The 13,110-nt window shown below is 36.7% G+C and overlaps 1 protein-coding gene across 1 annotated transcript in view; it reads right to left on the bottom strand.

The window, feature by feature from the left end:
• The window catches only part of LOC128640114 (arsenite methyltransferase-like), a 172,792-nt gene that overhangs the window by 53,040 nt on the left and 106,642 nt on the right, over positions 1 to 13,110 (bottom strand). Inside the window, exon 8 of the mRNA XM_053692460.1 lies at positions 8,803 to 8,934. Within this exon, the coding sequence (XP_053548435.1) occupies positions 8,803 to 8,934 (132 nt within the window). The remainder of the gene's footprint in view (positions 1 to 8,802; positions 8,935 to 13,110) is intronic.

Below are 13,110 nucleotides of genomic sequence, written 5' to 3'. Positions count from 1 at the left end.
CTAATTTTAATAACCACAGTCCTCTCACACGTCCTATCTATTAGTTAGGTGCAAGAGAATGACTGGGTATGACGTAGAGGGGAGGAGCTATATAGCAGCTCTGCTTGGGTGATCCTCTTGCACTTCCTGTTAGGGAGGAGATATAATCCCATAAGTAATGGATGACCCGTGGACTGACTACACTTAACAGGAGAAAAAGCCTTTTTAAGGGCTATTGGTAGTTTATTGCAAATTAAGGCCTAGATTTAGAGTTTGGCGTTAGCCGTGAAAACCAGCGTTAGAGGCTCCTAACGCTGGTTTTAGGCTACCTTCGGTATTTGGAGTCACTCAAAAAAGGGTCTAACGCTCACTTTTCAGCCGCAAATTTTCCATACCGCAGATCCCCTTACGTAAATTGCGTATCCTATCTTTTCAATGGGATTTTTCTAACTCCGTTATTTAGAGTCGTGTCTGAAGTGAGCGTTAGACATCTAACGACAAAACTCCAGCCGCAGGAAAAAAGTCAGTAGTTAAGAGCTTTCTGGGCTAACGCCGGTTTATAAAGCTCTTAACTACTGTACTCTAAAGTACACTAACACCCATAAACTACCTATGTACTCCTAAACCGAGGTCCCCCCACATCGCCGCAACTCGATTAAATTTTTTTAACCCCTAATCTGCCGACCGCCAACTACGTTATCCTTATGTACCCCTAATCTGCTGCCCCTAACACCGCCGACCCCTATATTATATTTATTAACCCCTAATCTGCCCCCCACAACGTCGCCGCCAGCTACCTACAATAATTAACCCCTAATCTGCTGACCGCAAAGAGCCGCCACCTACATTATAGCTATGTACCCCTAATCTGCTGCCCCTAACACCGCCGACCCCTATATTATATTTATTAACCCCTAATCTGCCCCCCTCAACGTTGCCTCCACCTGCCTACACTTATTAACCCCTAATCTGCCGACCGCACCGCTATTATTATAAAGTTATTAACCCCTAATCCGCCTCACTAACCCTATAATAAATAGTATTAACCCCTAATCTGCCCTCCCTAACATCGCCGACACCTAACTTCAAACATTAACCCCTAATCTGCCGACTGGAGCTCACCGCTATTCTAATAAATGTATTAACCCCTAAAGCTAAGTCTAACCCTAACACTAACACCCCCCTAACTTAAATATAATTTTAATCTAACAAAATGAATTAACTCTTATTAAATAAATTATTCCTATTTAAAGATAAATACTTACCTGTAAAATAAATCCTAATATAGCTACAATATAAATTATAATTACATTGTAGCTATTTTAGGATTAATATTTATTTTACAGGCAACTTTGTAATTATTTTAACCAGGTACAATAGCTATTAAATAGTTAAGAACTATTTAATAGCTACCTAGTTAAAATAATTACAAAATTACCTGTAAAATAAATCCTAACCTAAGTTACAATTAAACCTAACACTATACTATCATTAAATTAATTAAATAAAATACCTACAATTACCTACAATTAAACCTAACACTACACTATCAATAAATAAATTAAATACAATTCCTACAAATAACTACAATGAAATAAACTAACTAAAGTACAAAAAATAAAAAAGAACTAAGTTACAAAAAATAAAAAAATATTTAAAAACATAAGAAAAATATTACAACAATTTTAAACTAATTACACCTACTCTAAGCCCCCTAATAAAATAACAAAGACCCCCAAAATAAAAAATGCCCTACCCTATTCTAAATTACTAAAGTTCAAAGCTCTTTTACCTTACCAGCCCTGAACAGGGCCCTTTGCAGGGCATGCCCCAAGAAGTTCAGCTCTTTTGCCTGTAAAAAAAACATACAATACCCCCCCAACATTACAACCCACCACCCACATACCCCTAATCTAACCCAAACCCCCCTTAAATAAACCTAACACTAATCCCCTGAAGATCATCCTACCTTGTCTTCACCTCACCAGGTATCACCGATCCGTCCTGGCTCCAAAATCTTCATCCAACCCAAGCGGGGGCTGGGGATCCATCATCCGGTGGCTGAAGAGGTCCAGAAGAGGCTCCAAAGTCTTCATCCTATCCGGAAAGAAGAGGCGATCTGGACCGGCAACCATCTTGATCCAAGCGGCATCTTCTATCTTCATCCGATGACGACCGGCTCCATCCTGAAGACCTCCACCGCAGACCCATCTTCTTCCGGCAACGTCCAACTGAAGAATGACGGTTCCTTTAAGGGACGTCATCCAAGATGGCGTCCCTCGAATTCCGATTGGCTGATAGGATTCTATCAGCCAATCAGAATTAAGGTAGGAATATTCTGATTGGCTGATGGAATCAGCCAATCAGAATCAAGTTCAATCCGATTGTCTGATCCAATCAGCCAATCAGATTGAGCTCGCATTCTATTGGCTGTTCCGATCAGCCAATCAGATTGAGCTCGCATTCTATTGGCTGTTCCGATCAGCCAATAGAATGCGAGCTCAATCTGATTGGCTGATTGGATCAGCCAATCGGATTGAACTTGATTCTGATTGGCTGATTCCATCAGCCAATCAGAATATTCCTACCTTAATTCCGATTGGCTGATAGAATCTTATCAGCCAATCGGAATTCGAGGGACGCCATCTTGGATGACGTCCCTTAAAGGAACCGTCATTCTTCAGTTGGACGTCGCCGGAAGAAGATGGGTCCGCGGTGGAGGTCTTCAGGATGGAGCCGGTCGTCATCGGATGAAGATAGAAGATGCCGCTTGGATCAAGATGGTTGCCGGTCCGGATCGCCTCTTCTTCCCGGATAGGATGAAGACTTTGGAGCCTCTTCTGGACCTCTTCAGCCACCGGATAATGGATCGCCAGCCCCCGCTTGGGTTGGATGAAGATTTTGGAGCCAGGACGGATCGGTGATACCTGGTGAGGTGAAGACAAGGTAGGATGATCTTCAGGGGCTTAGTGTTAGGTTTATTTAAGGGGGGTTTGGGTTAGATTAGGGGTATGTGGGTGGTGGGTTGTAATGTTGGGGGGGGTATTGTATGTTTTTTTTTACAGGCAAAAGAGCTGAACTTCTTGGGGCATGCCCCGCAAAGGGCCCTGTTCAGGGCTGGTAAGGTAAAAGAGCTTTGAACTTTAGTAATTTAGAATAGGGTAGGGCATTTTTTATTTTGGGGGTCTTTGTTATTTTATTAGGGGGCTTAGAGTAGGTGTAATTAGTTTAAAATTGTTGTAATATTTTTCTTATGTTTGTAAATATTTTTTTATTTTTTGTAACTTAGTTCTTTTTTATTTTTTGTACTTTAGTTAGTTTATTTCATTGTAGTTATTTGTAGGAATTGTATTTAATTTATTTATTGATAGTGTAGTGTTAGGTTTAATTGTAGGTAATTGTAGATATTTTATTTAATTTATTTATTGATAGTGTAGTGTTAGGTTTAATTGTAACTTAGGTTAGGATTTATTTTACAGGTAAATTTGTAATTATTTTAACTAGGTAACTATTAAATAGTTCTCAACTATTTAATAGCTATTGTACATGGTTAAAATAATTACAAAGTTGCCTGTAAAATAAATATTAATCCTAAAATAGCTATAATATAAATATAATTTATATTGTAGCTATATTAGGATTTATTTTACAGGTAAGTATTTAGCTTTAAATAGGAATAAATTATTTAATAAGAGATAATTAATTTCGTTAGATGTAAATTATATTTAACTTAGGGGGGTGTTAGTGTTAGGGTTAGACTTAGCTTTAGGGGTTAATACATTTATTAGAATAGCGGTGAGCTCCAGTCGGCAGATTAGGGGTTAATAATTGAAGTTAGGTGTCGGCGATGCTAGGGAGGGCAGATTAGGGGTTAATACTATTTATTATAGGGTTAGTGAGGCGGATTAAGGGTTAATAACTTTATTATAGTAGCGCTGAGGTCCGCTCGGCAGATTAGGGGTTAATAAGTGTAGGCAGGTGGAGGCGACGTTGTGGGGGGCAGATTAGGGGTTAATAAATATAATATAGGGGTCGGCGATGTTAGGGCAGCAGATTAGGGGTACATAGGGATAATGTAAGTAGCGGCGGTTTACGGAGCGGCAGATTAGGGGTTAATAATAATATGCAGGGGTCAGCGATAGCGGGGGCGGCAGATTAGGGGTTAATAAGTGTAAGGTTAGGGGTGTTTAGACTCGGGGTACATGTTAGAGTGTTAGGTGCAGACGTAGGAAGTGTTTCCGCATAGCAAACAATGGGGCTGCGTTAGGAGCTGAACGCGGCTTTTTTGCAGGTGTTAGTTTTTTTTTCAGCTCACACAGCCCCATTGTTTTCTATGGGGGAATTGTGCACGAGCACGTTTTTGAGGCTGGCCGCTTGCGTAAGCAACTCTGGTATCTGCGTTAAATATGCTCTACGCTCCTTTTTTGGAGCCTAACGCAGCCTTTATGTGGACTCTCAATACCAGAGTTATTTTTATGGTGCGGCCAGAAAAAAACGGTGTTAGATTTTCGGGTCGTTACCGACAAAACTCTAAATCTAGCCGTGTGTTTTTATTTTGGGGTGTTTTTTTTTAAAATGGGTTTTAGAATAGGAATCATTTTTATTATTTTTGATAATTCGTTTGTTATCTTGTGTAATGTTTATTTTTCGTTTTGGGGTGGGTTTTTATTTTTAGATTAGGGCTTGGGCATTTCATAAAAGAGGTGAATGCAGGAAAAGGAGCTAAATGCCTTTTTAAGGGCAATGTCCATACAAATGCCATTTTCAGGACAATGGGTAGATTAGGGTTTACTTTATTTTTATTTTGTGGGTTTGGGGGGTGGGGGTTTGTATACTGTTAGGGGGTATTTGTTTTGTTTTGTATGAAAAGAGCTGTTAACTTTAGGGCAATGCCCTACAAAAGCCCCTTTTAAAGGGCCCTTGGTAGTTTATTATAGATTAGGCTTTTTATTTTGGAGTGGGTTTTAGAATAGGAATCATTTTTATTGTTTTGTATAATTTTGTTTGTTATTTTTTGTAATGGTAGGTTTTTTTATTTTTATTAATTTTAGTGTTTTTTATTTTTTGTAATGTTATGTTTCAGTGTAAGGCAGGTTAGGTTTTATTTTACAGGTAAGTTTGTATTTATTTTAACTAGGTAGTTAGTAAATAGTTAATAACTATTTACTAACTAGTCTACCTAGTCAAAATAAATACAAACTTACCTGTGAAATAAAAATAAAGCCTAAGCTAGCTACAATATAACTATTAGTTATCTTGTAGCTAGTTTAGGTTTTATTTCACAGGTAAGTTTTTAGTTTTAAATAGGAATTATTTAGTTAAAGGGACATTAAACCCAAAAATATTATTTCATGATTCAGATAGAGGATACCATTTTTAAAAAATTTCCAATTTACTTCTATTATCAATTTTATTTTATTCTCATGTTATTCTTTGTTGAAGAAATGCTTAGGTAGGTAGCATGCACATGCTTGAAGCACTACATGACAGGAAATAGTGCTGCCATCTAGTGCCCCAGCTTATGTATAACATTGTTGCAAAACTGCTGCTATATAGTGCTGCAGACACGTGCACACTCTTGAGCTTGCATTTCTGCTTTTCCACAAAGTATAACAAGAAAACTAAGAAAATTTGATAATAGAAGTAAATTAGAAAGTTGTTAAAAATGTTATGTTCTATCTAAATCATGAAAGAAAAAAATTGGGGTTTATGTTCCTTTAATAATTGTAAGTTTAATTTAGGTCTATTTTAATTATGTTAAAGTTAGGTGGTGTTAGGGTTACGGTTATGTTAGGGTTAGGCTTAGGTTTAGGGGTTAATATATAGTTTAATTTAGGTTGTTGTGATGTGGGGGCTGGCGGTTTAGGGGTTAATAGCTTTATTTAGTGGCAGTGATGTGGGAGGCCAGAGGTTTAGGGGTTAATAACTTTATTTAGTGGTGGCGATGTTGGGGAGCAGCGGAATAGGGGTTAATAGATTTATTATAGTGTGGGCGATGTTTGGGTGCAGGGGAATAGGAGTTAATAACTTTAGTATAGTGGTGGCGATGTTAGGGGCAGCAGATTAGGGGTTAATAGTTTTATTTAGGTGGCGGCGATATCGGAAACAGAAGATTAGGGGTTAATAACATTATGTAGGTGGTGGCGATGTTGGGGGCTGCAGATTAGGGGTGTTAAGACTCAGGGTTTATGTTAGGGTGTTAGGTTTAAACGTAACTTTATTTTTCCCCATAGACATCAATGGGGCTGCGTTACGGACCTTTTCATTCCGCGATCGCAGGTGTTAGTTTTTTTTCTTACCCGCTCTCCCCATTGATGTCTATGAGAAAAGCGTGCACGAGCACGTCAAAACAGCGATTGTATTGTGTGCAGTATGGAGCTCAAGGCAGCCATATCGCACGCACAAGCCGGCTGTTTGAAATCTTGCAATGGCTGCAACTTTTTTATAGTCAGTTTTGGGGCCTGTTTTGTTTAACATATTTATCAGAGAAATCAGCAAAGGGCTATAGGGGAAGGTTTATCTGTTTGCAGATGATACCATTTTTTTTAATAGAGTAGATGTTCCAGTGGGGTAGACAAAATGAGAAGTGATATAAAACAATTGGAGGATTGGACAAATGACTGGGATCAAAAGTTTAACACTGCAAAGTGTAAATTTATGCATTTAGGGAAGAAAAATCCAAACTTTAATTACAGATTCAATGAAACTTTACTGACTGTTACAAATGAGGAACGGGACTTGGGAATTATTATTTCAGATTATAGTATTGCAGTGTTTAAGGCAAGTAGAATGCTTAGATGTATTGGTAGATGTATTTGCAGCAGAAATAGTAAGGTCCTTATACCACTTTACAAATCATTTGTTAGACCTCATCTTGAGTATTGAGTGCAGTTCTGGATTTATTTAAAAAGCTTTATTTAAAAAGCAGTAATGTAAAGCTTAAGAGTCGGCCCATTTTTTCAGAACCTGGGTTACAATTGCCTAATAGTTTGCTAAATGTAGCCACCAATAAGCAAGCGCTATCCGGGGTGCTGAACCTAAAATGGGCTGCTTTTTTAAATAAAGATAGCAAGAGAACGAAGAAAAATTGATAGCAGGAGTAAATTAGAAAGTTGCTTAAAATTGCATGCTCTATCTTAATCATGAAAGAAAAAAATTGGGTTTAGTGTCCCTTTTAACCTTTATACACCTGCTGTGTGCCCTTTCACTCCTCAAGATTGGAAACATTTTACTTTTCAGATTTGAATTACAGCGAATGTGGGTGAAAAATAAATAACGAAAGTGTATTGCAAAGTTGTTTTTCATTAAATGTTTTATATCACAATATAAAAGTTTTTAATGTCTCTTTAAGGTATAATTAACTAACAGTTTTTAACCACTAGGGATGGGCGAATACTTTGCAACATTCAAAAAATTAAACACATACGTTTATTTTGAATCTTTGTACAACATTCTAACATTCGTTTAATGTAATAGTATTTCTAATGCTATCTTTAAATGTAATTTTCAATTAAAAAATTTCTAATAATTTGATTCAAATTATGTAACATTTAAATTAGAGCATTTTGAATTAATATATTTGTAATAGTATTCCTAATGCTCTCTTTAAATGGAATATTCAAATTATTTCATGTTCAAAATAGAAATATTTGAATCAATATATTTGTATCCATTATGCATTAATTTACTAAATTCCCTATTGAACTTCTGAATAGTACCAGTTAAATCAAATGTTACATTCTATGGGGCCAATTTATCATGGCCTGAATGGGGCCAAATACCTCTGTTTCCGGGCGAGCTTTCAGGCTCACCGGAAACAGGAGTTACGAAGCAGCGGTCTTAAGACCACTGCTCCTTAAATCTTCCGCTACCTCTGAGGCTGCGGACAAAAATCGGCACGATCATGTTGATTGACACCCCCTGCTAGCGGCCAATCTGCAGGGGGCAGCATTGCACAAGCAGTTCATCAGAACTGCTTGGGCAATGTTAAATGCCGACAGTGTAAGCTGTCGGCATACAGCTATGTCTGGCGGACATGATCCGCTACAACGGATAATGTCCACCAGACATTGATAAATCGGCCCCTAAGTTTCAAATGTGGATATTAAATTTAATTATAAAGTGTAGAAAATGAAAGTGACATTCAAAAACTGAAAATAACATTTGATTACTAATTTTCAATGGATTTTCCTTCTTATCAACATTCGATTGTTCAAAACAAATGTCCACATGACAATTCGTTTTACCAAACGAATTGCACTTGCAGCACATTCGTCCATCCCTACTTACAACCACACAAACTACCACCAAATGATTCAGCGCAATAGTATCTCAGCAAAGGTTACTTACAACCAGATAAATCTTCTACACCAGGCTCCTTATATATTTCAATCAGAAACAAGTTAATTAACTCTATAGATGTTAATACAGGAATCTCGGCATTTGTAATGGTTAAGACAGTTTAGCTCATTTTAGCATTACAAATAAGAACAACAGTAAAATAGTAAAAATACTTGAAGCTATAAAACACAGAAAACCTCCCTAAAGTGCAGGGCTCAGGGCTGGTGCCCCTCTTGTCCTTCCTAACAGAGCAGGGCTGCCTATTAAAGGAGAACTCTTGTTGATATAGGATAGCTGGGTAAACTAATATAACAGAATTACCAAGCATATACAAACTATAAATTATCACTGTCTTCAGAACTCCAGTTTCCACAAAAATCCTTCTATTAAAAATATGACAATAATACAGTTGTTAACCAAAATCTAGAGTTACCGTATAAAACCAATTGCAGCGAAGACAGCATTTGTATATCACTTACTTACCAATAGCGTCTTCCAGCTCCTTGTTATTTACAGTGATGTAACTAGCGGTGACTAAACGCGGAGCGGTAAAACCAATTTCTTTTCCAATGCTGAAGAGGTCTTCCCACCACAGTGCACCACTCATACCTTCCCCTGTGCAATAAAAGATACAACTGTCATATGGGATTAAAAAAAAACAGAGACCTGACAAGCATATATATTAAGGGATATAAATGGTTGTTTTCAAAATTAACATGTTCAAATAGCATGAGTTTTTTTGGGAGGGATCAGGGAGGTGGGAAGTTAAGGGGTAATCACACACTGAAATTTAAATAAAAAATAAAAAAAAGACTAACCCTGCATACTGGCAGACTGTCTGCCATTACCTAAGGTGGGAGTGACAAGTGGCGTGTGAGGGAGGGAAGAGAGCTGTGGGAGGGATCAGGTAAGGATCAGGGGGTGGGAAGTGTCAGGTGGGAGGGTAATCTCTTCACTAAAGCTAAAATTAATCTTACAAACTACCTGCTTAACCCCTTCACTGCTGGGAATAATAAAAGTGTGGTGCGCAGCTGCAATAAGCGACCTTCTAATTACCAAAAAGCAATGGCAAAGCCATATATGTCTGCTATTTCTGAACAAAGGGGATCCCAGAGAAGCTTTAACAACCATTTATGCCATGATTGTACAAGCAGATAGTAAATAATTTCAGTGAGAGACCTAAAGTTTGTGAAAAAGTTAACATTTTTTTTTTATTTTATCACATTTGTGAGTGAGATGGTGGCATGACGTATACCAAAATGGGCCTAGATCAATGCTTTGTGATGTCTACTAAAAATATTTATATATAGTTTTGATAGGTAAATAAAACAAAACAACAAAGCTCTATTTCTGTTTAAATGGAGTGATGGCAAACATGCTAAAAATGCTCTGGTCTTTTGGGGAAGTTTTAGTCTGAAATGCCTGGTACTTAAGAGGCTAAAATAAACTTGCTGAATGCTACTCAATTTGAGAATGTTAGAACTGATTAAAGTCATTTACAAATATAATATCGCTACGTATTTTCTGTCCAACATCTCTCTGAAAAACTGACTACAAAATCAAAATGATCATAGGACTAAAAAGTAGTAAATAAAATAATAAAACTGATCAGTTATAGCTTAAAAAAAGAACAAAAACTAAATAAGCTTTAAAAATGATTGATTTACTTAGCAAAGATGATAATAATAATAATAATATTAATATCAACAACAAAGTTACAGTGTTTTCCCCTAAAATTGATTCTGAGTGCTTAAAGGGATACGAAACACAACAATTTTCTTTTGTGATCTAGACAGAGTAAACCATTTAAAAAAGTTTCCAATTTAATTCTATTATCAAATTTGCTTTGTTCACATGATATTCTTTGTTGAAGAGATACCTAGGTAGGCAGTAAATAGTGCTGCTATCTAGTGCTTTTGCAAATGAATAACATTTTTGCAAAACTGCTGTCATATAGTGCTCCAGTAATGGGCTGGCTCCTAAGGATACATTCCTACTTTTCAACAAAAGATACCAAGAGAACAAATAAAAATTGAAAATAGAAGTAAATAAGATAATTGTTTAAAAGGGACAGTCTACTTCACAATTTTATTATTTATTTAATATAAATATAGATAATCCCTTTAGCAACCATTCCCCAGTTTTGCATAAACAACACAGTTATATTAATATATATTTTTACCTCTTTGATTACCTTGTATCTAAGCCTCTGCAGACTGCCCCTTATTTCAGTTATTTTGACAGACTTGCATTTTAGCCAATCAGTGCTGACTCCTATATAACTCCATGGGAATGAGCACAATGTTATCTATATGGCACACATAAAATAGCGCTGTCTAGATGTAAAAAACTGTCAAAATGCCTTCAAGGGCTTAGAAATTAGCATATGAAATACGTCTGTGTCTAAACACTGATAAGAGGGGGTGGAGCAGACTGCTCCAGGCAGCATTGCTATTTAAGTATTTTTGCTTATTTTTGAAAATGACTTTAAAATACTTGCCAGCAATTTTTAAACAATTTTTTTATGCAAACTATTTTTACTTATTTAGCCCTTTTAGGATATGCACAGATCTATTCTTAACATGTTTTATGGCACTTTGAGCAATTAATCAATTAAGTACTTCCTGATCTCTTGTGATTGGCTTCTCTCCAGTATTTTTCATAGAACAAATATGAACAAATGTATGAATGAAATTTGTTTGTTCAAACATTCATTTATTCATTCATATGGTGATTTGTTCATAAGTTCATAAATGAATGCAACTAATAAAATTTTTTTTATTTTAGCATTTATTTCTGAACAAATGCACATACTGTATATAGTGCTAAAAAGTGATTGTCAATTTTAGCATTTTTGAAACGCTAGCCATTATCTAAAGAATAAATAAAAGGCACCTTTTATTCATGGTTTTTAAGTAAATATGCCATAAACGTACCTTTATTTTGCTGATCTTTCAACTAAAATACCCTGTTCTGGCCACCCACATCAAAGCTAATTATTTTGGCATATTAACTTAAAAACCATGAATGAAGGTTGCCTTTCATTTATTCTTTAGATAATGGCTAGTGTTGCAAAATGCAAAGAATTATAATCATTTTAACATTCCAGAAAAGGGAACCTAACGTAAAGCTCTGGGTAGATAGGGAAGAGGTTCTCTAAAGTTATAGTGTACTAGCTGTTGCCCGTGGCTTCGCTCGCATGGAGTTTGTGATTTGGTATAATTGTTTTTAAAAGAAACATGATTTTTGTTTTGTCCAAAATGTACAAAATATAATTTACAGGTTGATGTCTTAACGTAATAAGCAATGTTTATTGGAGACATTAGTCGGGGCATATTGGCTACAAAACAAAGATAGTTGTTCCATTGATATGAGTACAGGATTTTTTTTATTGTTGTAAATACCAACAAAGAATGAGACACACAAAAACACAACCGCTCGCAATGACGTATGTACTCACATGTGTGCCCGTTCGGGTTGCACACTCGCTAACATTAAGTTTGTGAGTTTTTGTTAATTCTCTGTGTTTCTTGTACATGTGCACCAATCAGCTAAGTTGTGCGTGGGGGCGTCCGTCTGGCACATTAAAAATACGCAAAAAACGCGACCTCTCGCAACATTGTGTGCCTTTATGTGTTTGCCCGTTTGGGTTGCACACTCGCTGACATTAACTTTGTGAGATTTCATTAATTCTTGGGTGTTTCTCGTACATGGGCACCAAGCAGGTAAGTTGTGGGCGGGTCATCTTGAGCGCTTGAAGCACATTAAAAAAATGTTTTTTAATTCTGTTTGCAATTACTTTAATATTAAATTGTAATTATATATTATGACTCAATTATTATTATTATCAGGTATTTGTAGTGCGCCAACAGATTCCGCAGCGCTATAAACTTATGGTATACAAGATAACATTTACACGGATCAAATGGGTATAGGGCCCTGCAGAGAGTTGCGCTGTTGTAGTTGGCTCCTATGAAGGTGAACTACAAGGGGTTCAAGGGGATAGCAGTGGAGATAGGAAGGTTAGTGTAGGTTGTAAGCATCCCTGAATAGTAGAGTCTTTAGGGAGCGCTTGAAGTTTTCAAAACTAGGGGACTTAACTGTAAGATGTAAAAAATATTCTGTTTACAATTAGTTTAATATTAAATTGTAATTATATATTATGGGGCCGATTTATCAATCTTTGTATGGAGCTTGATGCCCCTGTTTCCGCGCGAGCCTTCAGGCTCATCGGAAACAGGATTTATAAAGCAGCGGTCTAAAGACCGCTGCTCCATAACTTGTCTGTCTGCTCTGAGGCCGTGGACAGACATCAACCCGATTGAATAACATCAGGTTTATTGACACCCCCTGCTAGCGGCCGATTGGCCGCGAATCTGCAGGGGGCGGCATTGCACAAGCAGTTCACAAGAACTGCTGGTGCAATGATAAATGCCGACAGCGTATGCTGTCACCATTTATCGATGTGCAGCGGACATGATACGCTACATCGTATCATGTCTGCTCGCACTATGATAAATCTACCCCTATGACTCAACTGTCAGATGTGAAAAAATAGAATAATTTTTTTTAGTGATATCCATATCTTGAGAACTACTGACATTAGGAGCAAGGAATTTGGCATGTAAACTTACTTTATAATGCAGATTTTAATTTGTACTATTCTAACATCTTCGGTTTTTGAGATATAGGTATCCTTATAAATCACCCCCCTTAAAGGGACATAAAACAGGTTGAGATCTGTGCATATCCTAAAAGGGCTAATTAATTAAAATAGTTTGCATAAAACAT

This window comes from Bombina bombina, chromosome 9 (assembly GCF_027579735.1).
Source record: "Bombina bombina isolate aBomBom1 chromosome 9, aBomBom1.pri, whole genome shotgun sequence".
NCBI classification, from domain to species: Eukaryota; Metazoa; Chordata; class Amphibia; order Anura; family Bombinatoridae; genus Bombina; species Bombina bombina.
The sequence above is the reverse complement of the archived record's forward strand: the minus strand, read 5'-3'. Positions and strand labels throughout refer to the sequence as shown.